We start from the raw sequence: 27,237 nt of genomic DNA on the forward strand, positions 1-27,237 counted from the left end.
AGCGGGGTTAATTATTAATTAATAATGCATTCCCGTCCCAAATACTCAGATATCGATTGTCCGTTTGCAACGAACTTGAATGGGAAAATATATGTGCATACTTTTCACCTCGTCTACTAGTTCAGATGTACGTCTTTGTCTCTCAAAGACCTTCCAAAAACGCAATCAAATGCTCCAATATCATCTTTTGAGTGTTCACCGCATCATCCGCTTCTCTTTGTCCATCTTCCTCGTTTGGCTCATCATTATCGCCGACATTGTTCTTGAACTCTATTTTCGTGTCGAAAACAGTCAGTATAGCACATAAAGAAAGAGGAGGAAGGGTGAATAAACTACGTACCGGTCAGGACAGCTGCAATCGTCTTGAAGTTCATGTTCTTTCTTGATAACAACAATCGAGCATGTGTCATGGCCTAACCCCGAATTTTACATCAGCCTTTTTTCTCCTTTTGTTAATGTTCACAAAGGAAACCGACTTACCCCATCATCCTCCATACAGACCCATGCCAATACGTAGTCTGCATTTTGCAACGACGCAAGCCCCGCATCCATCTTTCGGAGATACCACTCTGTTTCTTCAACGTCGGTGATTTCTTCTTCGTTCGCTTGCATCACCTATCGGCACCGTCAGCCATCTTTTTTATGGTTCATGAAGGGAAACAACCAAAAGTGGAAAAAAAGGCCGCTAGAAACAGAGAAAAGATAAAGAGTAAAGATAAGCTCACTTCCCGCTCGTATTCAATCTCCTTGATAACCGACCCCAACCTCCCTTCAGCAGCTTCCCTCACCTCCAACAGCCTCTCCACCTTTTCATAACCTCCTTCCACAAATTTGGCAATCACCCGAATTCTCTCCGGACTGTCACTTGCAAGATTCGTAAAGAGGCTCGCCAAAATACCGAGCATGTGTTCTTCATCCTCAATTGCCGAAGTGGCCGCAGCAGCGCCAAGTTTGGATTTGCTCTTCTTCCCTCCTGCCTTTGAGGAGGCGGAGGACATGAAGGCGGAGAAAAAGGTTTTGAGACCGAGAGCTTGGACGAAGCGTTCACATGCGGGAGAGCCGGATTCCGTTTGGAGGGCATAATCGAGGACTTTGATTGCGCGTGTTTTGGCGAGGCGCTTTTCCCTGTGGAAGTAAAGAAAAAAAAAATGGTCAAATGAGACGGCGCATTTCTTTTAGTGATAAAGGAAGAATATGACGGTATGACTTACTTCATCATAAGGACCATGAGCTCCACACCTTCAGCATCGAAGAATGCTTTTTTCATTTCAGGCTGGGCCAAAGAAGAGCAGACGCTGTCAAACACGTTCTCCATAAACTCTACTTCCTCGCTGTCTCCAGGATCTGTCTTGAGGTATTGCTATTTCTTTCATTTAGCACTGGCCTTAGTCCCAATCGAAGGGTCGCTTCTTTGAAGGCACAAAAATTGAAACTCACAGACAAAACCTGCAACATCACGTCCATTCCATCCAACTGGCCCAGCTTGAGCACATTCGCCCGACTATCCTGCAACAGGATCGCTATGATCTCACTCGCGTATTGCTTATTGCTATCATACTCCTTCTTCTTGATACGCTGTAATAACCACTGGAGTAGAGCCGTTTCTTCAACAATCTGATCGGCCAGGGGAGGCATAAATGATAAAAGGTTTTCGAAGACGCCGAGGATGTGGAAAACACCTTGAGAGTCGGTATCTTCGGATTCGTCAAGACGAGAGAGGTTAGAAACGAGCAAGTCGAGAAGAGAGTTGTTCAGCTTTACGACCAGGACAGATAGAATGATGATGAGCAACCGCAGTCAAGTCAGATGTACTGATGGACAGACTTACAAGCTCGTCGATTAATTGACCCATTGCCATCCTCGTCTCACTTCCCGTCTCTTCCTCATGGTCCAAATCATCCACTTCCCCTCCAACATCTTCATCCGTCAACTCTTGTATCACCTCCACAACGTCCATCGCTATATCGGTATTTTCGTGAGAAAGCAAGTTGGCGAAAATGGGGATGATACCGGATTTCACGAGTTCGGGGTAGAAGAGCGGCGGGTTCTGAGTGAGAGGGAGGAAAGCTTTGAGAGAGGTATCGAGGTCGGATTCAGAGTCGATGAATCTGGGTTTTAATCACAGAAAGAAATGAAGTCAGTTTTATTACTCTTGGAGAGGTTGAGGTCCCGGAGAGGGAGGTTTGCTTACTTGGAAGGATCATCAGAGTATTTTCCACGCTGCTCGGCATTTTTCAAGACAATCCGCTGAAACTTGCCTATCTGCCTCCTGAGCGCTGGTAGATCAAGAGCGGGACCTTGTTCGCCTTCGCCGGCTGCATCAAATATATCAAGGATTTGCTATACCGATTAGAAAAATCATCAGTCAAATTTCTGGCATATTCCTCATAGATTTCCTTCAATAGGTGGTAGGAGATTTTGACGGGAAAGAGAGGAAACGACCCACCTCCTGCTCCCTATTAAGCCCACCCCCAAAGAACCTTCCTTCCTCGTCGTCTTCACCATCATAGACGTCTTCTCCTACATCTTGAGAATTGGCAATCAGCAACCGTCATCTCTTCCTTCCCATAGCAAATTCTCCCTTATACATGTCCGAGTCGATCGGAAAGCACTCACCTCGCGAGTATTCGGCCTCGACATCATCATCCTCTACCGTCACCGCTCTCCCTTTTCCTTTCCCATTCAGTCCGCCAGGTGGAGGAGGGGGCATCATCTCAGAAGCAGCTTGCGGTTCGGAAGGCTTGTATTTTTTTAACGTTTCTACAGTACAAAATTGCCGAGTTAGCTAAAGTCCAATTCCGACATTGCAGTATCCGTGGGATCTGGTACGTCGACTCCGACTTGCAACTAGGTATATGGACCTCCTTGTCCTTGTGTCCTTTGACACAAACAACTTCACCCGCAACCTGATATCCGTCGTCGCCTTCACTTGTTTAGTTCCATGAAGTGGCATCCCATATTATTGGGACATGAAATGTGGTGGGATGGGAGTGTAAACAAAGAGAAGCAATGGCACGTACCAGGATTAGGCAGATCGCCCATCTTGCGCTTGTTCCCCCCCGAAGGAAGCGCCGGGAGTTTAAACATTTTATCGATATCCATCTTGACGCTTGACGGTTGTCTATCCTTCTTGAAACGAAATGGCCTGCAGGAGGTCAAGAACGAGCTGATAAAGTAAGTTGAGATGGAAGATGACCTCGCTGTACACTTTTACTTCATCATTCCCTCGCCCGTCTGGGCATAGAGGAGCGGTCACGTGATCCTCCACTCTCTATTAACTACATATCAACGAACGGTGGAAACAGATACATCATGTATGTATGTATGAAAAGTACGGAAAATAAGAACACATCCAGCACAACGTTAAGGCAAAGACAAAGCCATATTTACAACTGCATTTGCATTCACTTTCCTTTCGCCTCATTTAACCCCAAAGCCTCCTTGACATCAACAAATGCCGCCCCACTATTTGGTCTTTTCTGGGCCAGAGCATGAATCACGGCGTTAGTTTGGATGATGGCCGTCTCAAGCCTGGAGATTTGAGGAAGGCCTCGGCGTTCTGTTTGTGGAAGAAAAAGGGTGATCGGAACAACATTAGCACATGGAATCTTTTCGCTGTTCCGCACGCATCACGATACCATAATGAAAGACTCACGTCTCAGAAAGACTTCCAATCTCGTTGCTAAACGTTCCCTCCAATGCGCCCATCTCTCACTCGTGCTATATCCCTGTGGATTAACAATAGCTCCAAAAGCTTCTTTGGCATATATCACCCAATCATCTGCCTGAAGCTGGGGTTTGAGAACGGCTGGTGATGTTGATGTTGGGAGTGAAGTAGACGGGCGCTGAAGACGTTTTTGAATCTTTCGACCTATAGCGATCGTTCGCGCATCCGCATCCGCACCCTGCTCTTCCCTCTCCCCCTCTTCTCCATCCACTTCGATAGAATCGTGATCGGCAGCTGAGAACATTGCCGCATGCAAAAAATCGTATACCAGCAGGCTTCCTTCCAGCTCCAACTCCTCGCGCTCCATTCCATCTGTCTTATCTGCCTCGTATTTCACATTTCTTATATCGTTCCCCCGTGCTCTTTCTTTCCCCTTCCCCTTCCTTTTTCCCTTTCCCTTCATATCTTCCCGGCTCTGTGCACTGTCCTCATCCAGAAGTGCAAGTTCCCTCCATAAGGGCCATGGAACCCGCTCTTCAAACGGTTTGCGAATTAGATTCGACAAATATAGCAAAGCGGACGAGATGGTGGGGAAATCTTGCAGGGTTGGGTTGGGTTTGGCCATGGGGATGTTGTCAGAGGTAATGAGGTTCGAGATGTGGGTGTTACTGACAGATGAAGATGACGAAGACGAGGACGTGGATGCCCCGATCCAATTCCTCTCACCAATCGCCCGTCTCATCGTCCCCTCAGCTTTCGTATGACCATGATGATTGAGATAATCAAGGACAAAAGCGGTCGTCGTCTGGCGAAGGGGGTCGAGTGGGGCGGAGGGTGGGAGCTTCTGACTATTGCTTGAGGTGGGTCCGGGAGCCGTCGTCGACGTTGGGGTTGTAGCCGAAGAAATACGATGGATCGGCGTACCAATCCGACTAGTGTCGATGGACTCTTTCATCTCTGACTCCTTTCCACCCTCACATTTTTCCTCGAATCCCTCCGCTTGTTCTGCGTTCGTACCCGCAATATCCTGATCATCGACTAGATCAACGACACTACTCACTCTCTTCACCTCCACCCGTCCCACTTCCTTGCTCATTCTCTCTTTCACCTCTCTGACGTGTGCTTCAATATCGTATTTGAACGGGCCGCACAAGTTGACTGCCACACTCTCTCCTTGAGAACGAAGTCCTACCGCCGGATATAAAAGTGTGTCTGTCGATTTGGTGATCACTGGATGACGGTGTGAGGCAAACGGCGACGGCGAGAAGGAAGGGGGAGGAGGAGGGCAGCAAGATGGAAGGGAGGGGAATGTCTTTGAACCGACTAGTTTCCCGTTCTTGGTGAAAAACAACGTCGAGGTCGTTTGATCCAGCCCGAGTCCGACAATATCACCCTCTATCATTTCCATCAAGATCAGCCACATGGCCCTCAAACGACTACGAAACAAAAAGCGGAAAAAAGATGAAAGAAGACCTACCGCCCCAAGTCTCACTGAACCGCTCACCCATCCCCTGCCCAGCAAACAACCGCCCATCATCCCCATGCCATCCCCACGACCCTTTACTCCACCCTACGAGTCTGCGCATATTCCTCATCGGTACGCCCGCATGCCCTCCTGCACCGCCTGTATTCGGGATTGTATTCGCATTCAAGGTCCTGCTTCCACTTCCACTTCCACTTCCACTTGCGTTGACGTTTGCGTTGGTACTGTCTTTTTGTTCAGGAATGATGACGGGCGTTGGCAATCCAGCGATCCAGCCAACAGAGATGAACCCTTCCTCTCCCTTGGCTAACACTTCTGCTTCCCAGTAGAAGATACCTACCCCTCTTGGGACAGGGAGGGTGGTCATAAGACTGGTGGCATCACTATCCGTTCGAGTCGGGCGAGGGTGGGAGAAGGTTATACGTGGACGGATGATAGGGTATCTAGGGTCCGATGGAGCGATATTTGGGCGCGGAGGTATGTTCTCTGACTCCCTTGCAACCCTCCTCCCACTTCCAGCCTTGCTCTCGGTTCCGGTCTCGGTCTCGGTGTTCGCTGCAAGGGAAGCAGGCGACAAAGTGGGGGACGGTCGATGGATGTGCGAAGATAGCGTGAGATGAGCAGAAGAAGGAGGTTGGGGGAAACCTAAATCCAAAGGAAGAAGAGTATCAATCGGAAGAGACGAGTAGGAGAGGTATGGGGGTCTAAAATGCCTTGCTGGCCCAGTGCGTGGTCGCGATTGCGCTTGTGCTGATGATGAGGCACCAGAAGAGGAAGAAGAGAGCGCCGAACCGGTATTGCCGTTTAAGGAAGACGATGCAGAGGGTGACGAAGATGCAGATGTTCTAGACCTCTTCCTCGCAGGACTATCCTCACTTAGCCCTCCTTCAGCCCCTTCCCTGCGTCCATCCACATCCAAATCCGGACCTGCCGAACGTGCCCTCCTCCCTCTAGAAAGCCTCGAGCTCGAAGCGGAAGTAGAACTGACCAAGACAGGAGGTTCAACGCCAGCTTGAATGGGACCTAAGTTTGTTGGTGAAAGACCTGCAGCTCGAGACTCGGCGCGAGATGAAGAACGACTGATGTTGAGAGCGTATTCCAATGGCCGAGAGACTCCGTGCGCTTGCCCTTCCGCAATCGACCCGACGTTGGTGTTGGTGGTGGTGTTGCGGTTGGGGTCCGTGTTGAGATTGTCGTTGATGAGGTCCTGGACATGGGAATGGGAATGGGTATGCAATGCCTGCGACCAACGGTTCGAATTCAAAGAATCCAAAACATTCTGAGTAAGGGTACGTACGCTCGGTATCGATGAATTATTTGGGAGGTTGACCATATGGTCGAGGAAATCAAGATAGTCCCGCCGCCTATTGAACCCTCCTCTCTGTAAGTCCGCTCCTTGGCCTGTTGGTCCATCTGCTTGTGCTGAACCAAGGCCCGGCCGTCGGAGGGGGAATGATCTCTCATTTCTTGCCCCAGCGCCGCCAGCGCCAACCCCAGCCCCGGACCCACTTGCATGATCACCATCTAAAACTTCCCGCATCCACTCAACTTCGTCCCACAATTCCCTCCCATCCCCTCCATCTTCATACACCCGGTTGCTATCGTCCTCGTCGTCTGTCAAGGAATGGAGCGAATCGCCGTCTGAGTCGAACAACCTCGGAGGAGACGGAAGAAAGGAGACTATAACATCGTTGTCATCCCCTTCGCCTGCTGCTGTCATATTACCACCGCTGTTGCCGTCGCGGTTGATATTGGTGTTGTTGGTGTTGCGTAAGGGAAGGGGATAAATCGGACCAAAATGATTTCTCTGCTGCTCCTGTCCTTGGGCCATAGGCGTAGACCCCAAAGCATACCGGTTACTTCCATCAGTGATGATAGGTGGACCCCTACGGGCTGCTGACGGCCGATTAAATGGCAGTGGGGGGTATGCACTTTGGTCATGGCTCTGAGTTTGTGCTCCAGTTTGACTTCGGTTTTGATTTTGATTTGGGCTCTGGTTCTGAGCCGTCGCCGATACAGAGGTGGAGTCGGAAGAATCAATCATCCGTGAGAGCACTGTGTTGAGGAACAGATAACAGTCAGTTTTCCTTTCTTTTGGGAGAATGGGAGTTGCGGACTGAGGATTGTTCTGTGTTGATCTGACTTACAACCTGAGACACTGGGCCGATCATCATTCTCTCTCATAATCATTCCCACATTTCTCCCATTCCCGTCTCTAATAGGATGATTGAAATCATAATGACGAACATGCGGCAATCCGTTAATGCCGATACGCGACGTCGATCTCGATGCTGGCGCTTGGCTTGATCCTGGCGCTGATGCCCATGCCGGGGAGGAAGTAGCAGGTGCCGGAGACGAAGCCTGGACATTCCTTAGCATCTCCCGAAGGGTGAATGGGGCAGAAGGATTATTTGTTTGTGAATTCGTGTCCGCGAGTGCGTCTGAGTGTGCGCTTGAGCTGCTGGTGGCGCTAATATTGGCGTTGATGCTTGTGTTGCCATCGACCCTACCACTCGCATTGCCCATACCACCATCCATATCTCGCTGGTTTCCGTTGCCGCTGCTTTCCATTATTCTGTCGCGCCAAGGATGTATATTCTCCCTCCAGGGATGTACCCTCTCTCTCCCTGACAAACTTTCTCCAGAATATCTTTCCTCCGTGTCTCTCTCTACAGAGGACGCTCCCGTTGTATTCGTATCCGTATTCGTAAGGGCGGACGGATCCGTGTTTGTGTTTATATTTGTGTTTGCGTTTGTATTTGTATTCCGTCTGACAACAGCAGCGTAAGATGCGGATCTAGATTCTACAGGCGAGAACGTAGGTCTGAGAGGCGGGAATGGATCGATCGGTGGATTTTCTGGCGGGGGCATGCGAGTAATCGCTGTGGGTGCTGTTGGCTGTATTATGTGAGAGGAGAAGCGGTCTGTCGTCGCAGTCGTTGTTGCAGAGGCAAGAAGAGGATCAGAACGAACAGAAGGGTCAAGAGGTATTTGTTATGTGGATATTGCACAAAAGAACATCCAGGCGGAGGCGGGGCAGATTTGTCCCACGCTCGTCTCCCCTCGGAAGCAATTACGATACCACGTGGCTCGCTTACGTCATGTGATTTAGCATGAAATCGACTACTGACTGCTCTTCTGTTCGTCGGTCTTCAGGCTTGTACATCTGTTAACCATACCCTTTTTCTTTCCTCGCCAGTGCATTACGCCCCGTTCAGACAATTCTCGTGGTAAGACCTACATCGATTATGGCAACTCGCAACTTCACTCCTTCAAAATTCACCGCGACATTGGCCAGAGATTGCTAGTCCCGTCTCAATCCTCTTTTCATCGCGCTTTATCCGTCATCTAAACGAAAGCAGCCGATAAATCCGCTCGCATTCTCTTCGGAGATCCAGATGAAGACACAGTCGAGGTCGTTCAGTTCCGCTCTCAAAATGAGGAGAATCGAAATCTTTTAAAAGTATGCCCTGTTGGGCGCTGCACAAATCATCTCTAGCGACAGAGAGGATGCACATGCACATAGTGCTTGATAAACTGAATCATTATTCTACGCTAGGCTGCCATATTTGACCTATATCAGATTATTCGGTTAAGGACATTGCCCCCCAAAAGACTACCATCTTCATCGATGTCTGGGTAGGTTTCTTTTGACATCAGATATCATCGTAAAAGCTCTGATTGCTTGGCCCCGCCTCTGTGCAACATCTGTCCATGTACAGAAGCTCAGTCTCTCGGCTCTATATCTCGCGAAGTGATCAGTTGGTTACAACGATCCCATTCACGCTGGCACAGAATGAACAAGGCAGGATTGTCTTTGGTTCCCATCACCTCAGCGAACTGTGAATGGAAATCCCAGGGAGTTGCATGTAGTCGCACCCAAATATCCCTAGTGTGTGCTGTCCACTACCGCAAACAGATTCGACCCAAGGGAATAGCGCTTCGACTTTGCTCGACGTCAACTCAGCTCAAGCGGGATTCAGACCCCGGTGATCAGGCGCTATTCTCTCCAGCCGGAAGATGAAGAGGCCAATCGTAGTGTTTTGCAAGAGGAGAAGAGGGTTGAACAGGACATTGTCAAGTTCAGGGAGGGCGGTTACCGAGCCGCTGTGTCCACAGCCATCCTCAATGCTGGGGTAGATTTGCCTTTGGTTGAGGTCGTTCTCCACCTCGACGCACCATCAACCCCTACAGTCTATGGATGACTACCTCGTGCACTACCATCCGAAGCTCCGACTCTTAAGTGGGTGGGTTTGAGAAAATGGAGAAAAGGATTGGTGTGGAGTTGGTAAAGGTAAGGGCTAGGACGCTGGTCCTGTAGAGGAAGAGGAGTTAGCAGCGAGGAGAGCGGAGGTTGGATCATTTTTTGACTCTTCACGTTCTGGGTGAGTCTTTTTTTGGCATCAGGCATCATACTAGCTCTGCTTGAGCCGTAGCGCACAGGGAGCTTACAACTGCAATTTATAGTTGTGTTTATTGTGCAACCAGCGATTGCCACTATATCTGGTACGATGCCGTTTCCATGGGAAGAATGTTTCGGTCTGTCTGGCGGTTGCTAGGAAAACCGAAGGAGGGACAAAGTGATGTAAGAAACGAGCGTAGTGCCGGTGTTTTTGGTAATCTCCCACTTGTTTTATAGCTATGCATAATGGTAATTCACCATTGACCATTGTTGTTTCAATCTTGTAGTCCCCCTTTTTCACTCTTTTTCCCATGTCATGCATGTACGACACGTACCAAACTATCCTCCCCTCCCCAACTTTAGCTTCAACGCCAAAACACTAGACCGCCAAGAGCAAAGCGAAAGCGAAAGCAAAAGGGAAAGAATCCAAACCAAAAAAAAATAACGGAAAAGGAAAAAAAAAGGAAAAAGAAACAAAGCGTCGATAAAACGATTAAAGATTGCTGGAGGAGGTATTTAAAATAATAAAAAAGTCCACAGATACAATACAATATGGTATATTGATCGCGGTATCGATCTCCGGTTTCATCTCCAAGTTTTCATCTCGGCTTTCTTTTTTGTACCCCCCATTTCGCCAGTCTTGCTTGTTTTCTTTCAAGTGATGGTGATGATATCCCCCTTTTCATCCTTGAGGACCACTACATCACACGCGATCGGTTCGCCTGTATCCATATAAGTGAGGATGGTCTGGTCGAGGGGATCGATCCTGTTTTTTTTTTTTTTTTTTTTTTTGAGGGGAATGGCCATGTCAGCGGGGGTTGGAAGAAAAGACCGAAAGATGAGAAGAATGAACACCCACTTTACACCCATCTTTTCAATCCACGCCCTTCCCAGAATCACATCAAACTTGTTCTCCTCCGTCACATACGCCTTGTGGGCCGATGTCCTTGACCCGATGGTCAACGTGATCGGCCCGGGAAGGGGCAAGATACCGGCGTAGGCGAAACCGCCGTTGGCGGCTCCGAATTTTTTGGGGAGGAAGCCGTGTTTGATGGCGAATTGGCGGGAGAGGTAGATCTGGCGATGGCCGGATTTGAGGAGCATTCGCACTGAGTTATGTTGGTTTTCTGTCAGCAAATTTTCCCCAAGAGGCCGAAGAGGGAGGTTGCTTGGCGGGGAACAGGAAAAAAGAAAGGAGCTTACCGTTAGGCACATCGCCAACTTTTCCTATCACAGTCCTCACCCCGTTATTCCCATGAAACTCGTGCCATTCTCTCCTTTTCACATCTCCCAGAGGTTCCGCATCGGGATCACCGTACTTTGATTTTCGGGAGACTGTCGAATAGACGCTTCGAGCTCTGGATTTCGGTCTGTCTGCGGCACCGCCTGCGACGTAGGCTGAGGCAGGGTAGCTCTGCCCGGGGGCGGAGGCGGAGGAAGCACCGTCGCGATCGGCGGGGTTGGCGGGAAGGTCGGAAGTGTAAGGAGGAACGGGAGAAGCGAGGTGGTATTCACCTTCCAATTTCTTCTTGGGCGCTGGTGCGAGGAAGGCGGTACCCTCTGAAAGCGTTTCGTCCTCGAGTCCGTGCCGCACAAAACCGGTATCGGAACCAGTACCGGCACTAAGGTTCTGAGCGTTGGCGCGGGTGTTGCTGTCCAACACCGACTTGGCTCGCGCCTTTTCCGCTTGGGACTTGCTCTTTGCCTTGGTCTTGGCCTTGGGGGTAGTGGCAGCCGCAGCGGGGGTGGTGCTGGTAGCGGCGGTGGTCTTGGCGGTGGGAGAGGTGGCGTACGCAGGGGGGAGGACGTCCCCATCGTTGCTTTCATTCTGGCTCAAAGTCTGGTTCGTCCCGTTCATCCCGGTCGACTTGGTCGCCCGCGCCTGAGACGGCGCTTTACCCAGCGCTTTCCCCCGAGTCTGGCTCTGGCTCTGGATGTATGAATGACCGCTGGCATCACCACCAGACGGGTGGGTGAGATGGAGGGTGACTGATGGTGTCGAGGAGGGCGGGTACCGCGAAAGGAGAATGTGGAGATCTTCATCTGTTTATATTGAATCACATCGAGTCAGCTATGCCCTTTTCCAAGCGAACACGACCAGGGAAGAGAATCGGATGGCGGGACAGCGGGAAAGGCTCGATACGTACCGTCGTCCAAACTCCATCTCGATCCCTTGTACTCGTAAACCAATCCCGTCTTGGACTTGTCCTCTTCCTTTAGACCCGCTTTGGTATATATCCGATCGAAAAGTTTTTGGTGGGGTTCGTCCTCTATTCATGTGTATAGTCGATGCAATGGAGGTGAAGAAAAGGTCAGCTTGCACTCGAGTATGCTGCTGCGAGGAGTCAGGGCAGGACATACCTTTGTGTATGAGGGCAAACGTCTTTGAAGGGGTATGCACGTTGTAGATGAACATTCCGGCTGAGGCGCGAGGTCACGATAGCTGAAGCAGAGAAGTCGGGAGTATCGCAGAGAAGTGGATGTATCGCAGCGATGGGCCGGGTTGGGAGCGAATAGTCAAGTTGCGAGGATTATTGGGCAGGTAGCTGAAAACGAGTGCCGCTTTGGGACAAGTGGGTGTAATCAAACGACGTCATATCCCGCAGACCAAGTACGTAATAATTGGTGGGCAAGGCGCGCGCTGTCCGAAAGGGGGAATCGGCGCCAGGCGCGCGTGACCCGTAATAAGGTGCGCGGTGTGATGTCCGGGTATCGCCGCGCGGACCGGTGGAGGGCGGGGCCCCACGGTGAGACGGCGCAACGTGACCGCTAGATCAGGCTCGCACCGTTCTTCTCTTCTCCATCTCCAGCGCTGCACAATGCCATTCCTCCGCCCAGCCCTCCGCGCCCGCCCTCTCGCCGCCCTCCCCAGAGCCGCCCCCCCCGCTGCCCTCCACACCGCCCGCCCGCGCCTCCACCCCGCCGGCAGCAAGCCCCCTGCCCCCGGCGGCGGGGAGCGCGCCCCCCTTTCCCCGGAGGACGACCCGAAGCAAGGCGGGAAAGGGTTCCTTGGTGTGAGTCTCTCATCCGTATCCGTCAAAAGGCAGACAGCCCTGACGTCACTCCCCCCACCCCGCACAGGCCCTCTTCTACGGATCCAAAGAAGCCAAGGCTGAAGGCCTCATCGACCCCGACCCCAGCAAACAGGCGCACTCCACCATCATCGGCCGGGGCAAGTACGTGCACGAAAAGATCACCCACGCCGTCGTCCCCGCCCACCGGGCCCAGTACCTCGCGTCCGCCGAAAAGTACTTTACCTCCATGGTGCAGAGGAATGGCGAGCTCGGCGGCGTCAAGCTGATGGGCAGCTGGGAGAGTATCGTAGGCGATGTCGGCAGTTTTACCCATCTGTTGGAGTATGAAGGCTACAAGGGATTCGACGCCACCCGCCGAGCTATCGCCGCAGACAAGGAGATGTCGTCCCTCCAATCTGACATGCTCCCACACCTGATCTCGCGCCAAAGTCAACTCCTTTCCGAATTCTCCTTTTGGCCCTCGTCCCCGCCTCATGATTCTGGGTACCCTGATGGAGGGATTTTCGAGATGAGGAGTTATTTGTTACAGCCAGGCAAGCTGTTGGAGTGGGAGTACGCTTGGCGGAAAGGGCTGGAGGCGAGAAAGAGGTTTGTTGTGAGTGTTTCTTTTCTTTTCTTTTTTCCCTGCTTCCTCTGTGTACTTGGAAAACAATAATCTCCCAACTTGCACTCATCTCCACCATCGTAGCAACCGGTAGGAGCATTCTTCTCCCAAGCGGGGCAATTACACGAAGTACATCATATTTGGCAATACCCGTGAGCCCTTTAGTCCTTCCCTCCCATTGCGCCTTCTCACCCGATAAAACAATCCCTGCTGCGCAAACCCTAACACTGGTGAAAAAAATAGGGATATGGAAACACGTAAACGTACAAGAGACCAAGCTTGGTCTGTAGGCAGTTGGGCCGATACCGTCCGTGACGTAAGTCTTTCATTTTCTCATCTTTCCCACTTTTTCCTCCCTACCCGAATGACAACCAAATAACCAACCAACCCCGCAAAAAAAATACAGACCGTCAAACTTGCCTATGGTATGAAATCTACCATCATGGTCCCTTGTTCCTGGAGTCCTATCCGATAGGACTGAATGGTTGAATGAAGAGGGATGGAGGGAGGAAAGTAAATGCCTGCATCCATAAACCCGGAATTCGAAATGGAGGTTGAAGATTAAAGATGAAGATGAAGCAGTTAAACATGCACGTCATATATATATATACATGTATCCTTTTTCGACGACCGACTTGATGTTAAAAATTGACTTGGCTTGACGTGACATGAATAACAACTGATAACTATGCATAAATGCGTCTTCTTTTGATCCAACTATCTTCATCCATAACCCCTCCTATACCTATACCCAAACCCGAATCTACATCGCAATCGCCCCGCGCCGCGCCGCCGCGGAAGACTACTAATAAGGCAATCCGCCCCCACCCCCTGCTCCAGGCTCGTCCAAATCCTGATAGCTCACCCTCCCTCTCCTAGCTCGTGGATCTTCTCCTCCAGGCGGAGGAGGCGGCAGCGGCGCCAGATTCGCTGGACTGGGTGCGTATCCTCCCATCCTACCTGCCAACTGTCCTCCCCCTCTTGACGGAGTTGACATCGCTCCTCCTCCTCCTCCCACCCCGCCAGCACCGACACCGGCACCGGAACCAGCCGCCATCGGGCTCGCGTTTACGCCGCCGCCCGTCCCTCCACCCATTCCTGTGCCGATGCCCATCCCCATCTGACCCATCATCATCGCCTGCTGCATCTGAAGCATCATCATCATTTGCTGCTGCATCAGATTAAACTGTCCGTGCCCCTGGCCGCTCGGTGTACCGTGTCCGCCGCCGGGGTTCATACCCATACCCATACTCATGGGCATACCGTTCATCTGCGCGTGGTTAAACGCCGCGCCGGCGACAGAAGGATCAAATGGATTGAGGGGGAGAGATGAAGGGTGAGAAGGGTTGAGTGGGTTCGATGATGATGCAGGAAGCTTGTCGTCGATCGCAGCGAGGGTGGAGACGGAAGGCTGGATGTGTTGCGGGTCAAGCACAAAGTTGTTGAGATACAGCACCTGTTTTTTTTTTTCAGCCAATCCGTTAGTTACCCCTTCAACACGAGCGCTTTCACGCAGAGAAACAAGATGCCAGAAAAGTGTTACAACAACTTACATCATCGATCCGTCCCTGTGTCACATCCGTGTGCTTCGTCGTAATGTGCTTGATCACAAACTCGGGCGCCCTGAACAGCTTGTTACACTCCTTGCACCTATACTTGCTCTGCTCCTCCTGCTTAATCAACGGCGCACACAGCTTCTTCAACTCCTCTTCCGGATCACGACCTCCATAATCGCCTAGACGTAAACCACCTTCCTCTTCTGGAAGGTTAAGAGCAGCAGACGGGATGAGAAGGGGTGCGATTCGAAGATCATGAGATTCGATCCATTTTTCCTCGGCTGTCTTTTGCGGGAAAGTGTTTTTCCGCGATTTGCGCTCCCTTTCACGGTCGGATCGGTCGTTGGCGGCGGCGTTGGAGGGATGAGCGGCGGGGAGAGTCTTGCTCTGATCTTGACCATCTTCACGCATCTCGCGATCGTCATCGTTCACTTCCTTTCCCACTTCCTCTCCCTCGGCCTCCTTTTCCTCCTCCTCCTTCTCGACCTCCACCTCGGCCTTGAGCTCGGTACCACCGTCCGCGCCGTCAACAACTTCAGACTTTACGACGTCCTCCACCTCTGCTCGGGCATGTTCCTCCGTATCATGCTCACGTTCATGCTCATGCTCGTGCTCGTGCTCAGCGGTGGACGACGAAGGGTGGGCTCGGACGTGGGCAATGCATTTACGTTGGAGCTCTTCCATAAACGCACATGGGGCGATGCAGTAGTAACATGTGGAGAGACCGTGTCGGAGGTAGGCGATCCATTGATCGAGAGTGATTTTGGCCTGCACAAGAGCTGGTTTTAGGTATACCCATTAGAGAAAAAATAGGTATCAACTCACCTTTTGAACTTTTTGTTCCTCGTCCAAGTCTTCCCCTGTTAACCCTCGTTCTTCGACCATTTTCATAATGATCTCTTCCACTACATCACTCCCCTTTTCACTGAGACCCAGAGACTTGGCCACTTTAGGCTTTTCTTCAGCCGCCTCGTCCTCCACCTTGACATCGCCTTCCGGCTTCGTCTTTTCACCTTCACCCTCAACAACCGACTCTTCATCATCGCCCAATAATTCTTCTTCCAGCTTGAGGGCAAGGGATTTGGCTCTTGTGCCGTCAAGTAAAAGTCGATCAAGATTACTGACACTGAGCGGAGCAATACGGACGCGGCCGATGGTGGGTGTGGTATTAATCGTGAGGTGGAATGTGAATCCTTCAATCTAAAAGCGTCAGCTCGGCAAACAGTATATAGAAACACACCTTTGTAGAATCAAGCTGCTCAATTACTTTGGAAACGTCCGTATCTTCGGCATATTGTGCCCAGGCTACTCGATGAAAACTTCGCTTCTGAGATGGGTCACTGATCGCGAGCCACTGGAATCCAGGCACTCTGGAAAAAAGCTACGAAGAGTGAGTGAGTGATAGTCACATGGAGACAAAACTCACATCTTCAAGGGCTTTGCGACTGCAATTAGGTGGAACAGTCTTGACAAAGACTTGCTTCGTCCTTGGTGCAATCTCTACTCTCACAGCGCCATCTTCTCCCCATTCTCCCTTATCACCCAGTGCTCTGTTCAAACCTTCTGGCTCGTCTTCGTCGAGCTTTACACCGGGGACATCCTCGATCTGATCGTATGATACGTGGTCGTGGGCACCCGACCGAAGTTCAGAAATGTATTGCGCGACTTGAGGGATACGACCTTGACGGTTAAGTCTGCGTCGGAGTGCAACGTATTCGGGAAAGTGAAGATATTTTTCTTTGAACCAGGCGGAATCGCGATGTGTAAGGAAAAGAGCATAAAGCTGGCGAGATGTAAACTCCTTTCGATACCTCTCATACCGCTTCGCCATGCCAACTTTTTCTTTTGCCTCTTGTTCCGTCGCTTGCCCACTCTCAATCATCTCTTTGTGCTTTCTTGTCTCCTCCTCATCCACCCTGGCCGTCTGCGGGTGACTTGTCCTGAACCACTCGGCAAAAGTCCTAAACGGGAGAAGCGTTTCGATTGACGCAGGGTCAGGAATGTTGAATCGCGGTGGAGGAGGCGAAGGAGAGTTGAGTCGGGGACGGTGAGAAGGCCCGAGAGGCGACGGTGACCGTCGGCGTTTTGGTCGGTCAAAGTCGTCTTCCCAGTGACCGCGGCTTTCCCTTCGGGGCGGGTACTCATCCCATTCCCGCCTTCGCTCCCTATCCTCAGGCTCCGGATCTAGTTCTCGTCGAGGTAGCTCTCGTTCTTTCCCTCTTCCCCTCTCCCATTCAACGCGTGAAGGTGAAAGCGCCATGGCTAGAGTCGGAGAAGTGGTGCTGGGAAGAGGCGCAATGTCGGAATGGCGGTGAGGGATAGGTGCAAAGCCACCGCGGGTAAAACCTGGCTTAGGTGATGTTTGTTCGGCGGGTTCAGACATGGCGACTGGATTGGAGCAAACGGATATGCTTGATGAGCGCTCGTTCGGACATGTTAAGAGTCAAAAAAGTACCTTTGTTTATAGAATGTACACCGGCAACGATGTATGGGTTGTGGAGAGAGTGCTTATACTCAAAAGACAAATACGCGAACGAGCCAGTACTCGGATATTCGGCATTTCATTGTGTGGCGCGTAGTCGTCTCACTCAACCTACCTCTGCTCCCGATTGCTCTTCGTCGTATTTTACCCGCATGCAAGCCCCGTAGATGCTTATACTTCTTTATTATGCACAAGACTGAGTGTATTCTATCCATTCACCGCATGCTATCTGACTCTAACATTAAGCAGCTGTTATAAGGAACCTCTGCAAGTGGAAATCGACTCCGAAATGGTACAATCAAAAGAAAGCCGCGCGCGCGGAAATACAGTGGGAGACTTGTGAACTTTGACTATGCTCATTCCCTTTTTCTAATAGTGGCAAGTTGATTGTGAGCTATTCTCCAGCACTCCATGGGTATGCTGGTAGTGATGGGTTGCTTGTTATGACGTTCTTAAACTTCTATTAGGTTTTTCGAGAGAATGGTTAAATGCTTTATTTATTAGTATTAGTATTTCCCTTGCTTCTATCTTGGGCTGTAGACAAAAATATAACATCAATTATATGATCCTAACTAAAAAGTGGTAAAGGTTTTATAGAACTGCAATAAATTCTTAAAAAAGTCTGCGGCTTCAAATAATGTCCGTATAACGTCCATATGCTCCAAGTATGATGTACAACAAGACCGCTACTCGTACACCCCCTAAACCGTATTTGACACCGAAAAGCTAGCGACCATAGATCGGCATTATATCCATTCTCCTCTCTAACGACCTATTCCAACCGCCCCGAGCATCCCGGCAAATTATGGGTGGAGTTCCTCGCTCTTATCAAATAAAGAACGAAAATGCGAACATTCCAGCTATGCAAACACTCGCGATCCCCATCCCCTCGATAGCCTTTGGATATCCGTTGGATTGGGCATTGTTGAGGGCTGTTGTTGTCGCAGCATTAGATGAAGATGAAGACGTGGACGAAAAGGACGGGACAGAAGATGAGGAGGCGGAAGTGATGATAGTGGTGGTGGTCGCTACAGTGCTCAAGTTTGAAAGGGTGGAGGTGGCAGATGCGAAGACGGTGGTGTTTGAAGGTGAGGTGTAGGACGTGTACGATGTAGTGGAATCTATTGCTGAAATTGAGCTCGGGCTGTTCGTCTCTTCTGCACTACTGGAGCTCCGCGTCGTTGTCGCTGCTGACACAACAGCGCCTTGGCCAATGTTGGCGTTACCCCCACCAACTGACGAATAAACCTGACACTCGGAAGTTGCCCCAGCCGGATGAGGCGCCGGGGTCGTAGGGTCGCCTTGACGGAAAGTGGAACCAGAGTAGACACCTGGTGCTTCTTCAGTGGGTTCACCGAGACAAGAGTCGAAGCCGGGGGACATGTCGCCTGGGATTGTGAAGCTGCAGCTTACTATAGCATGAAATGGGTGAGATCTCAATGAAGGGTAAAAGAGGAGAAAAGAGAACTCACAAACGTCGTAGATGTGTTGGCAATAAGCGGCAGCGTCTGGGGTAAACAGGGATCAGCGTCGAAAGCCAGGTGCCGTCACGGGGGAAAGCTTACTGTCTCCGTCCCGACATGCTCGTATGCAGAATTCATCTTCGAACAGAGCAGTAAGTCAGCACTAGAAGCTAAGGTGGGAAGATGGCACAATGGACTGGGGAAGAAAACATACCTGCAGACATGAAGCTAGTCCACTCGTGAGTTTGCTCATAAGATCCCGTGAAAGCATTGGTGAATACTAAACCACCTTGCGGGTTACCGAGGCCGGTCCAAGCTGTTGGCGATTAAGTCAGTAAGCTGCCGTATCAACTGTGGACGAATGGGTAGGTGGGGCTAGTAGAATTATGTAGACATACAGTGCGGCTACGGAGCAAGTTATCAGCCAGCTATCCCCTAAAATGAACGAATAGACTTACGTCGAGTTCACCACCGTCATCTCCTGCAGGAATCAAAAGTTTGGTAAGCTTAGGGGTTACAAGGTACCATTAGCATGCATCCATCATAAATATAACCTCCCTTTGTTGGATTCTAGAGCCCACTTACATCTCCGACGCCAGTGACTTGGACGTACGAGACCTTTTCGCTTAGGACTTTAACAAAATGGGCGCCTGTAATTGAACCGGGAGGAATGAGACGTGTGCCATAACCGTCCTTCAAGCAATAGCTATAAAGGTGCGATATTTTTAGCGTGACTTCAATTTATCAGTCCCCACAATGGTCACGCGACTGCACTCCATGCAGTTCCCGGTCCATCGCTCTTCCCCTTCACAGCGGTAATGGGAGAACATAACCCACCTAACGACTATCTGTTCCACATTCCCAATTTTACTAGTTCCATCTCCTTCATTACTTGTTGTCTCCGGGGGTCCCCAGAGACAGAAATCGTCTACTCCATTGACGTACACATTCTGACATTTTGAATCTTGGGAGGATGATGTCCCGCAGGCATTGGTGCCATATTGGCCTTGTTCAGTTGTTTCTGGCAGCGAGTAAGGTGAATAGGTTGCAGTGTATTGAGAGAGGGCGGGAGCGATAAGAAAAAGAAGTGGGACGAGATGGTGGAGACTAGACATGATCGTCGAATGATGACATGCAAGATAATGGGGAAGATAGATATAATTTGATTGAGAAAATGAAGCGGGTGTGGGGAAAAGATAACTATGGGATAGTAAACGAAGTAATTGATTATAAGTACATTATACAGCTGTGTCTACGATCATTTGGCAGACCGAGAGTTGAAGATATCGTTGCCGCACAATCGCTTCTCCGCCTCCATCTTCCACGGACAAAAACAAACAAACAAACAAACGTAACGTAGAGCGAACTAGCTCAGTCTGCGGACGTGCCTGCGTTCCTATTTCATATCGCCCTATAGCCGAACCTGATTTTCGGGACATTAAATATCCATTAGTCACCAAAGCGTTTCGAACTTGCGGCAATAAAACTGAGGATATGAAGCGGTAAGCTACTTTCAGATCTGGGAACATTTTGCCTCGTCCTTTTGTTGTGAATCCGAGTACGTACCATTAACCATGATAAGCCGTCGTCGATAGCTCGTCACCAGTGTCTGACACCTGTACTAATTAATATAAAGTACATCAAAAAGTCTCGGTTATATCCGACGCGCTGCCAATCATGTCTTCCATTGTTTTTGGAGCAAACTTCTCGATATGTAGCAAAGTTTTCTGCACGTATATGCAAACGTTAACTACACTGCCTCTAGGGGCATTACATACTGTTATACATAGCGCAAGGGGACCGCGAGAAGACCGACGACGAGGAAGGGAGGGTCCTTATTCCTTACGTAACGAATCTAATCTGACTACTGTTCTCACCATTCATAACCTTTTCCTTCGTTGACCCGTAACCGCCACCACCACAACCCTCCAACAAACGAGTGCAAGATAGGCTCATCTAGCTTCAGACTATGTGCCGTAATTTGGCGGCATGTATCAATAGCTCCAGATCTGATGTGCCCGATTGTCGATCGAATCCCTTACTTATTATCTTGCATACACTACTAAGCATGCGTCCTCCACTAGTACAGAGCCCAGCCAGTACAAATGGCTTGCGGTGATATCATATCCGATTTGCCTCCCTCGTCCCTTTAGAGTTAGGACTTAATTACCCTGCTCTGTTCGGTCTCTCCTCTTAGTCTTATGTTCGCTCTCGCTCTCCTTAGAACGCTGCTTGGTGAGTTTGAGTCCAAAGATCCACACAAATTAAAGTTATAATTGATTTTCTCCTGTCGTTCAATAATGGCTCAGGGTATGAGTTATGCTACTTCAACCCGAAGCGTCTATAAACTCCTCTACTCACTTGCCACGCATTTGGAGAGCCTGAATGCCTAAACTGATCTGTCTGGTATGCTATTCATCGGAAACAAATGCAATGTTACATTTGAAAAGTTTGCTCCAAAGTTTTAAGGCTGGCCGAGCGTCGGATAAAACCGAGCCTTTTGATTGTACTGTATTTTTAAGTGTCGGAACCTGGTGTCAGAAGCTGCTGGCGTACTACCTTCTGCAGTAGTACTCGTAGTTACCACCCTCCACTTTTTGCCCGACGGTCGGTCCGTGCGTCCGTCAAAGATTGCGTCAACCGCGTTTGCCTTTCATTCATCCATCCATCCATCCATCCTCCTTCCTTCGTTGTTGCATCACTTTCTCAACCTTCTTTCCATCTTCTCCATGGATTATCCCTTCCTTCGTACTTCCAAACTATACTCCATACGTCTTTCTGAGAGCTCGAAGGAAGCCTGGAAGACAAGACTTGTTAATTGTGGAGTTCGACTTAACAGTCTTGAGTACGTCTTCTTCATTCGTCATCTTGGTATAATGCGGGGAGCAAGGAAGGCAAGTCTAATGGATTTGCCACCCATATCGAAAAATCCTCGGGTGAACTTGGATGTCGTAACCTTTGTTCTTTTACTTACCTACTCAACATTGGTCACGTCGTATTGCACAGCTGATGAGCGCCTCGAAGCGAGATCGTATATAGTTCAATTTAGATCGGATTATAACCAGTTGAAGAAATCACTTGTGAGTAGAATCGTTTGCTTTCCGACATCGATATTCTTCTGCCATTCTACACCCTTATGAAGCTCAGTCTGACTTTCCGTTCCGATAGGCCGCCCTAAGTCGGCAATCGTTACAGTCATTATTAAGCACCTTCTGTATAAGGGCACGGACATCCAAATAAGTAGGTTGTAGCCTCCCTGTCTTAGAACCTTCCTGTTGCTTTTCAATTGAGCTTGTTGGGCTCATGTTTACCCTGTCTGTTCATCCCCACCTGCCAATTCTCGTGGTTGTCGCTAACTCTGGGTTACTCAGGAAACCCCAGGAATTTAGAATTGCTGCCTTAATCCCTTTATAAGATGGATCCTGACTTGGAAGACATCGGTTTCTCCTTCGCCAAGCCTGACTGTGCTCCCAAAAATTCATTTGAATCCATACGATCTATGAAGCCCTTCCTTCCTTCCAACTCAAATGCGGCTAGCAACAATTACACCCGTCTTCCAGGCAGAAATACTGGGTCTGACTCGTCGTCATCTGCGGCAACGATTGCAGCAAGGCCTCATGGGATGTTCCCCTCCTTTCGTTTCCAGAACGCCCATCCTCTCTCACAAAGCATCTTACCTGAAAATTCCCATTCACCGTCCTCAGTTTCGACGGGGGCAGTTACTGCGGCCTCCGCTGATGGGGTCGTGGCCTCAAAGTCACCCTCAGCTACCGCTCCAGAGACGCCGAATGTAAAGGGCAAGGCCTCTACACCTCAACTGCCTTTTGGTGGACCAGGAAGGCGGTTACTACCTACCGAATCCGCCCCTTTCCAAACTCCTACTTCATCCCGAACACCGTTTGCCTCAAAAGGCTTTAGTCCAGCTCAAACAAACCTTGCTCCCGAACACCAATCATATTCCTCCCTATCTTTACCTTTTTCCACTCCTAACCCAGCGAAGCAGGGGAACCAGATCATGAGCGGTGCGAATACCCATAAAGTGACGATGGCGACCGAGAATCCACATAGACATAGTCGTGGATGGGCGGAGCCGCCAATGAAAGATAGGGCCAAAGACGAGGAACTATTTCACCGAGAAGCGCGGGAAGAGGATAAGGAAGTCACCATGGAAGTCGAGGATGGGCAGACTTATGAACAAGATAATGAAGACGGAACGTTGGAGGTGGAGAAGCGAGAGACTTATGAGTCGACTATTAGACAGGACGAGATGGAAGAGGATCGGAGAAACGCATACAATATGGGTCGCAGAGAAGAACGCACGGAAGTAGCAACTGGGCAGCAAAGCCACCCTTCCCACGAAAACAATGGACAAGACATAAAGGCCACCTCCCGCCATGACCTATACCAAGACGAGTCCCATGAAGCCCTTTATCCCGAGTCTCTTCCATCCCAAATAGCTGACAGCGGCTTACCATCGTTTCGACGCGACGCTCACAACTCTTCGGAGCTGCTGGGTCATGGTCCTTCCCTCCCTCCTGCTCAACGACATTGTCACACTAAACATAGTTCTTATAAAACTCCCGATCGACCGCCTCCTTCGTCCACTTTCTGTTCCTTGTCCAATCCTAAGCCAGTTCCTCGTTCGATGAGCTTTTTAGAAGGTGTATCCAACCATGACATATCTGGCTGTGCAACGGCCATGTTCAAACCTTCGGTTCCGCCACTGACAAAACAGCAACAAAAAAAGGACAATGACGTCGATCAAGGTAGATCTACATTGCCAAAAACAACGGCCGATCTGAGAGTTGAGTTGGAGAAGGGGGGCGGATCCGAACAAATGCTTTTGATGATGCTGCAGACGAAGAATGGAGAAATCGATAACTTGGTACATTCAATCCATTTTTATTTCATTATATCCCCTTTTTGGCTGACCCTGTGCCGTAGAAAGACGAAATGTTTCGTTTGCAGGAGCTGATTGGGGCCAAACAATCCTTAAACGATGACCTCGCCCAAGAGACGAAACGTCTAGAAGATATTTACAAACAAAGCGAGCAAATCTGGAAGACTAGTATCGGCAACGCTAAAAAATGGAGGGACACCATCAAGCAAAAGTAAACCTAGGACCATTTGGAGCTCTTAGATTTGCTAATTACTGCACGTAGAGAGATGTCTAAAAATCAAGCGTTGAAGGAACTCAAAGATGGCTACGACGAACAGAGTCACACCTACTCTGAAGCGCTCGCCAGTCTTTCAAAAGAGTTCATCGCCTTTCGAGAAGAAAGTATGACGAAAACCAAAGAAGGTGAGTTAGTCGGTGGTTACTGTGTGGGCTTTCAGACGACTGCTTACTGAATAACAAAGATCTCGAGGTACATTCATCCACCTTGGCAAATATCCGAACTGCATTGCAAAGCGTTAAAGAAGACCTCACAGCAAACAGTAATGCTGTCGAAGAACTTCAAAATAGTATGTGGCTTGTTTTCTATAATGATGACCTGTCCCTGAGTATTGTTTCTAGCCAAAAGCCTCAATGCTCATCTGGAAGACGAAATGAAAGCCAAGAACGAAGAGCTCAGTTTCGCGAGGAATCAGGCGTGAGTTGCTTGACATACTCATGACATCTTCATGTCTTCTATAGCTTACGTTGGATGTGTTAGCTCGGAGCTTCAGGATAAGCTTAAGACGTTTGAGGAAACACTTGCCCCCAATCTTGAGCGCATGATGGGTGATATGATCCAGTAAGTTGCGGCGCTCAGCCTTTAGAATTAGAAGCTGAAGTTAGGCCGAAGGGTTAAAGCGTCCGCTTCAACCAATTCACAAGCCTTGGAAGCCGCTTTACTGGCTCAAAAAGAGCTTTACGAGGAACTTTCTGAAAAAGAAAAGGAGTAAGCCTATCTTTTGCGCAATAGAAGCAATTGCAGCTCGATGTCAGCTGATTGAAATGTAGGAACGTAGCCCTTCGGCAAGAATCTCAAGAAATCAGATTTGTGAGAGATAACCTCGATAGCCAACTGCGAGAAGCTGCGAACTATTACCACGCCTTGGGTTGTGAAGCGAAAAATCTCAAAGACATGGTGCAGGAGCTCGAGAGGAAGCATAAAGAAGCTCTGCAGAAGGGTGTAGCGAAAACTGAGACGGTTGAAAGGGAGTGGAAACATAAACTGGAGTTAGCGGATACTCATGTTTCGAAGTTAGTATTCTACTGATCTATCACCACCCATTGCACAAATGGCTAATGTCTACTAAGTCTCGAGAAATCACTATCTTCTATCAAAGCCGACGCCCATTTATTTGCTCAACGTGCTGTCCAGACTGAAACGGATCTCAAGGCTGACCTCGTTGCACGTAGCTCGGAGGGTCAAGCGAGGATACATAGTCTTGAGAAGGAGTTGAAGGTTGCTGTGACTGAGCGAGATAAGTTGATTAGGTCGCTTGATGAGACGAGAGCCAGAGAGCAGGTATGTTACTGTTTAAAGCGAGTGCTCTTCCGTCGAGCTGATAAACAAACAGACTTTGAAAGATAAAATCACCGGCCTGACGCAGTCGACAAAGGAGTCCCAGCTTCAGCTCCAGGGCGCCCAGGTTTGTTCGCTAAATCCATCGCATCCACCGACTCTGATCAAGCCGTTAATAGGCATCGTTGCAAGACGCTCGAAAACAAGGTCATATCCTAGAAGACCAAGTTAAGAGTCTCATTAAGCAACTCGAATCTCGATCGCAGAAGAGCGAAAGTGCGATGGTAAGCTTGCTGTGTATACCTATGACTTCCTGCTTTATGCTCTAATCGCTTGTCAAACAGAAGTTCGATGACCATTTTAAGCGCCTTCAAATTAAGCTCGAGGAACTGCAGTCGACGCAAGGTAATATTCTGGAGCTCGAACGGGCAAAGGCTGAGGTAGAGCTCCATAACGGCTGTATATGCGTCCATTGATGTTGATTATCTTTGTAGGTCATTCATAAGCAATCGCGTATTCAAGACTTGCAGAAATCCCTTAACGAGTCTCATTCGACGATCGAAGACATCAATAACGATATTAGACGGCTTCGTCTCACCATAGATCAAATAACAGAGGAAAATGGAAGGTTGAAAATTGAGATTGTGGGGCGAGGGCAGAGTGGGAAGGAGCTTGTTGAGCGATGGGAGAGGGATGAGCTTGTGAGTACGCGGGTGTACTAGTTGTATATACACTAAGTCCGCTTCTCAGAACGCTGAAGAGGTCGTATTGGTCCAGAAGATCACCCAGCAAATACGGCGTGGTGAGCAAGCTATCTGCCGACAGGAGCTGGACGAGAAGAGTGGGTCAACCCGCTACGTCTTTCCTCGACCTACGCTGACCAATTTTTTAGGTAACGCCGTGAGGAAGGTATCATGTCTTTTATTGAATGGTCTGCTATTGAAAGGAGCTTTTACCTGATGGCCTCTTTAGCTCGAATCAAGGTGCAAAAAGCTCGAAGCCCAAATATCCGCGCTCTCGCATGGCAGAATGACCAGCAACCTTACTACTCCTAGCGCGCTCAGTGTAAGTTGGTATATGCCGTACATCTCTTGATAGCTCAATAGTCATTTTTAGCGGATCACCCATGAAGCGGCGTCTTTGTTGTCCTCACCACTCAGCAATCCCCCTACCTCTAGCACGGCTGCTTCCCACATTGTGAGCTTCCATCCGACAGGGTTGACGCTAAATGCATCCAACAGACTGTTCATTCCTCGTCAGACTCACCCAATAGGCCCTCGGCAAAGTCAGCTTCCTCTCCCCTTGCTGCTATCGCCGTTTCGCACAAGCCATCTGTTGAATCAGCCGTCAACCTCGCACCAACAGCCAACTCCAATTCTACAGCTGCTAACAGCAAGAAACGCCGTTTACTCGACTCCCAGGACGTGGACGATAGCGAAGAGTCATTTGGACACGAAGTCATGATCGATGAAATTTTTGCCAACGTAGATGAGGCCCTGTTGAATCACCCGTCATTAACACAGGGACCCGCGAAGCTCCAGAAGAAGGTGAATCATTGGCATAAGTTCTCGGAAGTGGCAAGTGAAGGCTGCTGACCGAATTAAAGACGCGCTTCGCCGAGATCATTGAGCACTCCAGCCCTTCTCCAGACTCGCAACCCGAGGATGCCGACGACCCTATCGATCCCCCGACGTCTCAACCTCAACCCAACCTGCACCAATTGGCCCCGCCGCCCCCCTCGCAAGTTACTAAGACTTATGCTCGTAACAAGGGTGCTATGAGGGCGCGACCATCTCTGGAGAACGTCACGACGAATTCGGGCAACGCGAGTGGAGCCACAGGCTACGAAAAAGGAAATCGAAAGTTGAGAGGTGGGCGGAAGAGCTACTGACGTCTCGGTCACTGGGACCCGAAGGACTAATTTTATTGTACTAATGTGTTGCTTCCTTTCAAGAACTGTAGCAAATGTTTCGGCGTACTTACTTTGTCCAATCTACTCGAAAATAATTATGTCGATAGCGAAGCACTAGTGATGTCGCGAGTAATCGGCGGTACCCATATGCAAGATGATGACTATGTGACCTTTGCGA

General features: G+C 49.7%; 7 protein-coding genes across 7 annotated transcripts; 2 read left to right on the forward strand and 5 right to left on the reverse strand.

Annotated features, from left to right (window-relative positions):
• Nucleotides 1–37: 37 nt before the first annotated feature.
• CNH03260 (conserved hypothetical protein) lies at nt 38–3,175 on the reverse strand. The gene is made up of 11 exons (XM_572496.2): nt 3,021–3,175; nt 2,617–2,760; nt 2,447–2,526; nt 2,192–2,340; nt 1,829–2,108; nt 1,438–1,755; nt 1,212–1,360; nt 726–1,125; nt 481–615; nt 341–413; nt 38–270 (listed from the first exon to the last, which is right to left on the reverse strand). Exons 1-11 carry the CDS (start codon nt 3,100–3,102, stop codon nt 143–145), a joined length of 1,938 nt encoding a protein of 645 aa, XP_572496.2. The 5' UTR covers nt 3,103–3,175; the 3' UTR covers nt 38–142.
• Nucleotides 3,176–3,294: 119 nt separating this feature from the next.
• CNH03255 (hypothetical protein) lies at nt 3,295–8,125 on the reverse strand. Its single transcript, XM_024658671.1, has 5 exons — nt 7,298–8,125; nt 6,448–7,205; nt 5,145–6,390; nt 3,656–5,062; nt 3,295–3,559 (listed from the first exon to the last, which is right to left on the reverse strand). The coding sequence occupies exons 1-5, from the start codon at nt 8,019–8,021 to the stop codon at nt 3,405–3,407; spliced, it is 4,290 nt and encodes a 1,429-aa protein (XP_024514589.1). The 5' UTR covers nt 8,022–8,125; the 3' UTR covers nt 3,295–3,404.
• A 1,655-nt stretch (nt 8,126–9,780) lies between these two features.
• CNH03250 (hypothetical protein) lies at nt 9,781–12,129 on the reverse strand. Its single transcript, XM_572495.2, has 5 exons — nt 11,914–12,129; nt 11,700–11,822; nt 10,756–11,595; nt 10,412–10,661; nt 9,781–10,318 (listed from the first exon to the last, which is right to left on the reverse strand). The coding sequence occupies exons 1-5, from the start codon at nt 11,966–11,968 to the stop codon at nt 10,207–10,209; spliced, it is 1,380 nt and encodes a 459-aa protein (XP_572495.1). The 5' UTR covers nt 11,969–12,129; the 3' UTR covers nt 9,781–10,206.
• A 240-nt stretch (nt 12,130–12,369) lies between these two features.
• On the forward strand, nt 12,370–13,799 carry CNH03240 (conserved hypothetical protein). The gene is made up of 5 exons (XM_572494.1): nt 12,370–12,566; nt 12,634–13,182; nt 13,276–13,343; nt 13,435–13,507; nt 13,598–13,799. The coding sequence occupies exons 1-5, from the start codon at nt 12,372–12,374 to the stop codon at nt 13,664–13,666; spliced, it is 954 nt and encodes a 317-aa protein (XP_572494.1). The 5' UTR covers nt 12,370–12,371; the 3' UTR covers nt 13,667–13,799.
• A 10-nt stretch (nt 13,800–13,809) lies between these two features.
• Nucleotides 13,810–17,234, reverse strand: CNH03230 (arsenite-resistant protein ASR2, putative). Its single transcript, XM_572492.2, has 6 exons — nt 17,203–17,234; nt 16,174–17,135; nt 15,988–16,128; nt 15,573–15,947; nt 14,745–15,515; nt 13,810–14,647 (listed from the first exon to the last, which is right to left on the reverse strand). The coding sequence occupies exons 2-6, from the start codon at nt 17,128–17,130 to the stop codon at nt 13,997–13,999; spliced, it is 2,895 nt and encodes a 964-aa protein (XP_572492.1). The 5' UTR covers nt 17,131–17,135; nt 17,203–17,234; the 3' UTR covers nt 13,810–13,996.
• A 551-nt stretch (nt 17,235–17,785) lies between these two features.
• CNH03220 (conserved hypothetical protein) lies at nt 17,786–19,957 on the reverse strand. Its single transcript, XM_572491.2, has 8 exons — nt 19,530–19,957; nt 19,278–19,398; nt 19,151–19,198; nt 19,091–19,097; nt 18,907–19,008; nt 18,795–18,830; nt 18,702–18,737; nt 17,786–18,641 (listed from the first exon to the last, which is right to left on the reverse strand). The coding sequence occupies exons 1-8, from the start codon at nt 19,805–19,807 to the stop codon at nt 18,058–18,060; spliced, it is 1,212 nt and encodes a 403-aa protein (XP_572491.1). The 5' UTR covers nt 19,808–19,957; the 3' UTR covers nt 17,786–18,057.
• Nucleotides 19,958–21,301: 1,344 nt separating this feature from the next.
• Nucleotides 21,302–27,226, forward strand: CNH03200 (expressed protein). The gene is made up of 22 exons (XM_024657727.1): nt 21,302–21,537; nt 21,717–21,772; nt 21,861–21,932; nt 22,064–23,577; nt 23,637–23,803; nt 23,855–23,994; nt 24,054–24,158; nt 24,211–24,286; nt 24,350–24,430; nt 24,482–24,577; nt 24,640–24,882; nt 24,940–25,150; nt 25,203–25,274; nt 25,327–25,431; nt 25,492–25,587; nt 25,642–25,848; nt 25,898–25,988; nt 26,040–26,056; nt 26,120–26,212; nt 26,264–26,344; nt 26,389–26,694; nt 26,754–27,226. The coding sequence occupies exons 4-22, from the start codon at nt 22,108–22,110 to the stop codon at nt 27,036–27,038; spliced, it is 3,942 nt and encodes a 1,313-aa protein (XP_024513397.1). The 5' UTR covers nt 21,302–21,537; nt 21,717–21,772; nt 21,861–21,932; nt 22,064–22,107; the 3' UTR covers nt 27,039–27,226.
• Nucleotides 27,227–27,237: the final 11 nt, after the last annotated feature.

The sequence above is a fragment of the Cryptococcus neoformans genome, assembly GCF_000091045.1.
Source record: "Cryptococcus neoformans var. neoformans JEC21 chromosome 8 sequence".
Taxonomy (NCBI): Eukaryota; Fungi; Basidiomycota; class Tremellomycetes; order Tremellales; family Cryptococcaceae; genus Cryptococcus; species Cryptococcus deneoformans.

Bases quoted from the DNA above. Each gene is read 5' to 3' on its own strand.
- CNH03220 (XM_572491.2), bottom strand. From the start codon at position 19,807: ATGTCTAGTCTCCACCATCTCGTCCCACTTCTTTTTCTTATCGCTCCC. The intron at 19,399-19,529 runs GTGGGTTATGTT...GCACCTTTATAG, and splicing joins GTGGAACAGATAGTCGTTAG to CTATTGCTTGAAGGACGGTT. The intron at 18,738-18,794 runs GTAAGCTTTCCC...TGTTTACCCCAG, and splicing joins AGCATGTCGGGACGGAGACA to ACGCTGCCGCTTATTGCCAA.
- CNH03230 (XM_572492.2), bottom strand. From the start codon at position 17,130: ATGTCTGAACCCGCCGAACAAACATCACCTAAGCCAGGTTTTACCCGC. The intron at 15,516-15,572 runs GTGAGTTGATAC...GCTCTTGTGCAG, and splicing joins AGGAACAAAAAGTTCAAAAG to GCCAAAATCACTCTCGATCA. The intron at 14,648-14,744 runs GTAAGTTGTTGT...AAAAAAAAACAG, and splicing joins CACAGGGACGGATCGATGAT to GTGCTGTATCTCAACAACTT.
- CNH03255 (XM_024658671.1), bottom strand. From the start codon at position 8,021: ATGCCCCCGCCAGAAAATCCACCGATCGATCCATTCCCGCCTCTCAGA. The intron at 7,206-7,297 runs GTAAGTCAGATC...TCCTCAACACAG, and splicing joins TCGGCCCAGTGTCTCAGGTT to TGCTCTCACGGATGATTGAT. The intron at 5,063-5,144 runs GTAGGTCTTCTT...TGGAAATGATAG, and splicing joins GTTCAGTGAGACTTGGGGCG to AGGGTGATATTGTCGGACTC.
- CNH03250 (XM_572495.2), bottom strand. From the start codon at position 11,968: ATGTTCATCTACAACGTGCATACCCCTTCAAAGACGTTTGCCCTCATA. The intron at 11,823-11,913 runs GTATGTCCTGCC...ACACATGAATAG, and splicing joins GTTTGCCCTCATACACAAAG to AGGACGAACCCCACCAAAAA. The intron at 10,319-10,411 runs GTGGGTGTTCAT...AAAAAAAAACAG, and splicing joins ATTGAAAAGATGGGTGTAAA to GATCGATCCCCTCGACCAGA.
- CNH03260 (XM_572496.2), bottom strand. From the start codon at position 3,102: ATGGATATCGATAAAATGTTTAAACTCCCGGCGCTTCCTTCGGGGGGG. The intron at 2,761-3,020 runs GTACGTGCCATT...TTTGTACTGTAG, and splicing joins GGGCGATCTGCCTAATCCTG to AAACGTTAAAAAAATACAAG. The intron at 414-480 runs GTAAGTCGGTTT...ATTCGGGGTTAG, and splicing joins TCTGTATGGAGGATGATGGG to GCCATGACACATGCTCGATT.
- CNH03240 (XM_572494.1), top strand. From the start codon at position 12,372: ATGCCATTCCTCCGCCCAGCCCTCCGCGCCCGCCCTCTCGCCGCCCTC. The intron at 12,567-12,633 runs GTGAGTCTCTCA...CACCCCGCACAG, and splicing joins GCGGGAAAGGGTTCCTTGGT to GCCCTCTTCTACGGATCCAA. The intron at 13,344-13,434 runs GTGAGCCCTTTA...TGAAAAAAATAG, and splicing joins CATCATATTTGGCAATACCC to GGATATGGAAACACGTAAAC.
- CNH03200 (XM_024657727.1), top strand. From the start codon at position 22,108: ATGGATCCTGACTTGGAAGACATCGGTTTCTCCTTCGCCAAGCCTGAC. The intron at 23,804-23,854 runs GTAAACCTAGGA...TACTGCACGTAG, and splicing joins AGGGACACCATCAAGCAAAA to AGAGATGTCTAAAAATCAAG. The intron at 25,849-25,897 runs GTGAGTACGCGG...TCCGCTTCTCAG, and splicing joins GATGGGAGAGGGATGAGCTT to AACGCTGAAGAGGTCGTATT.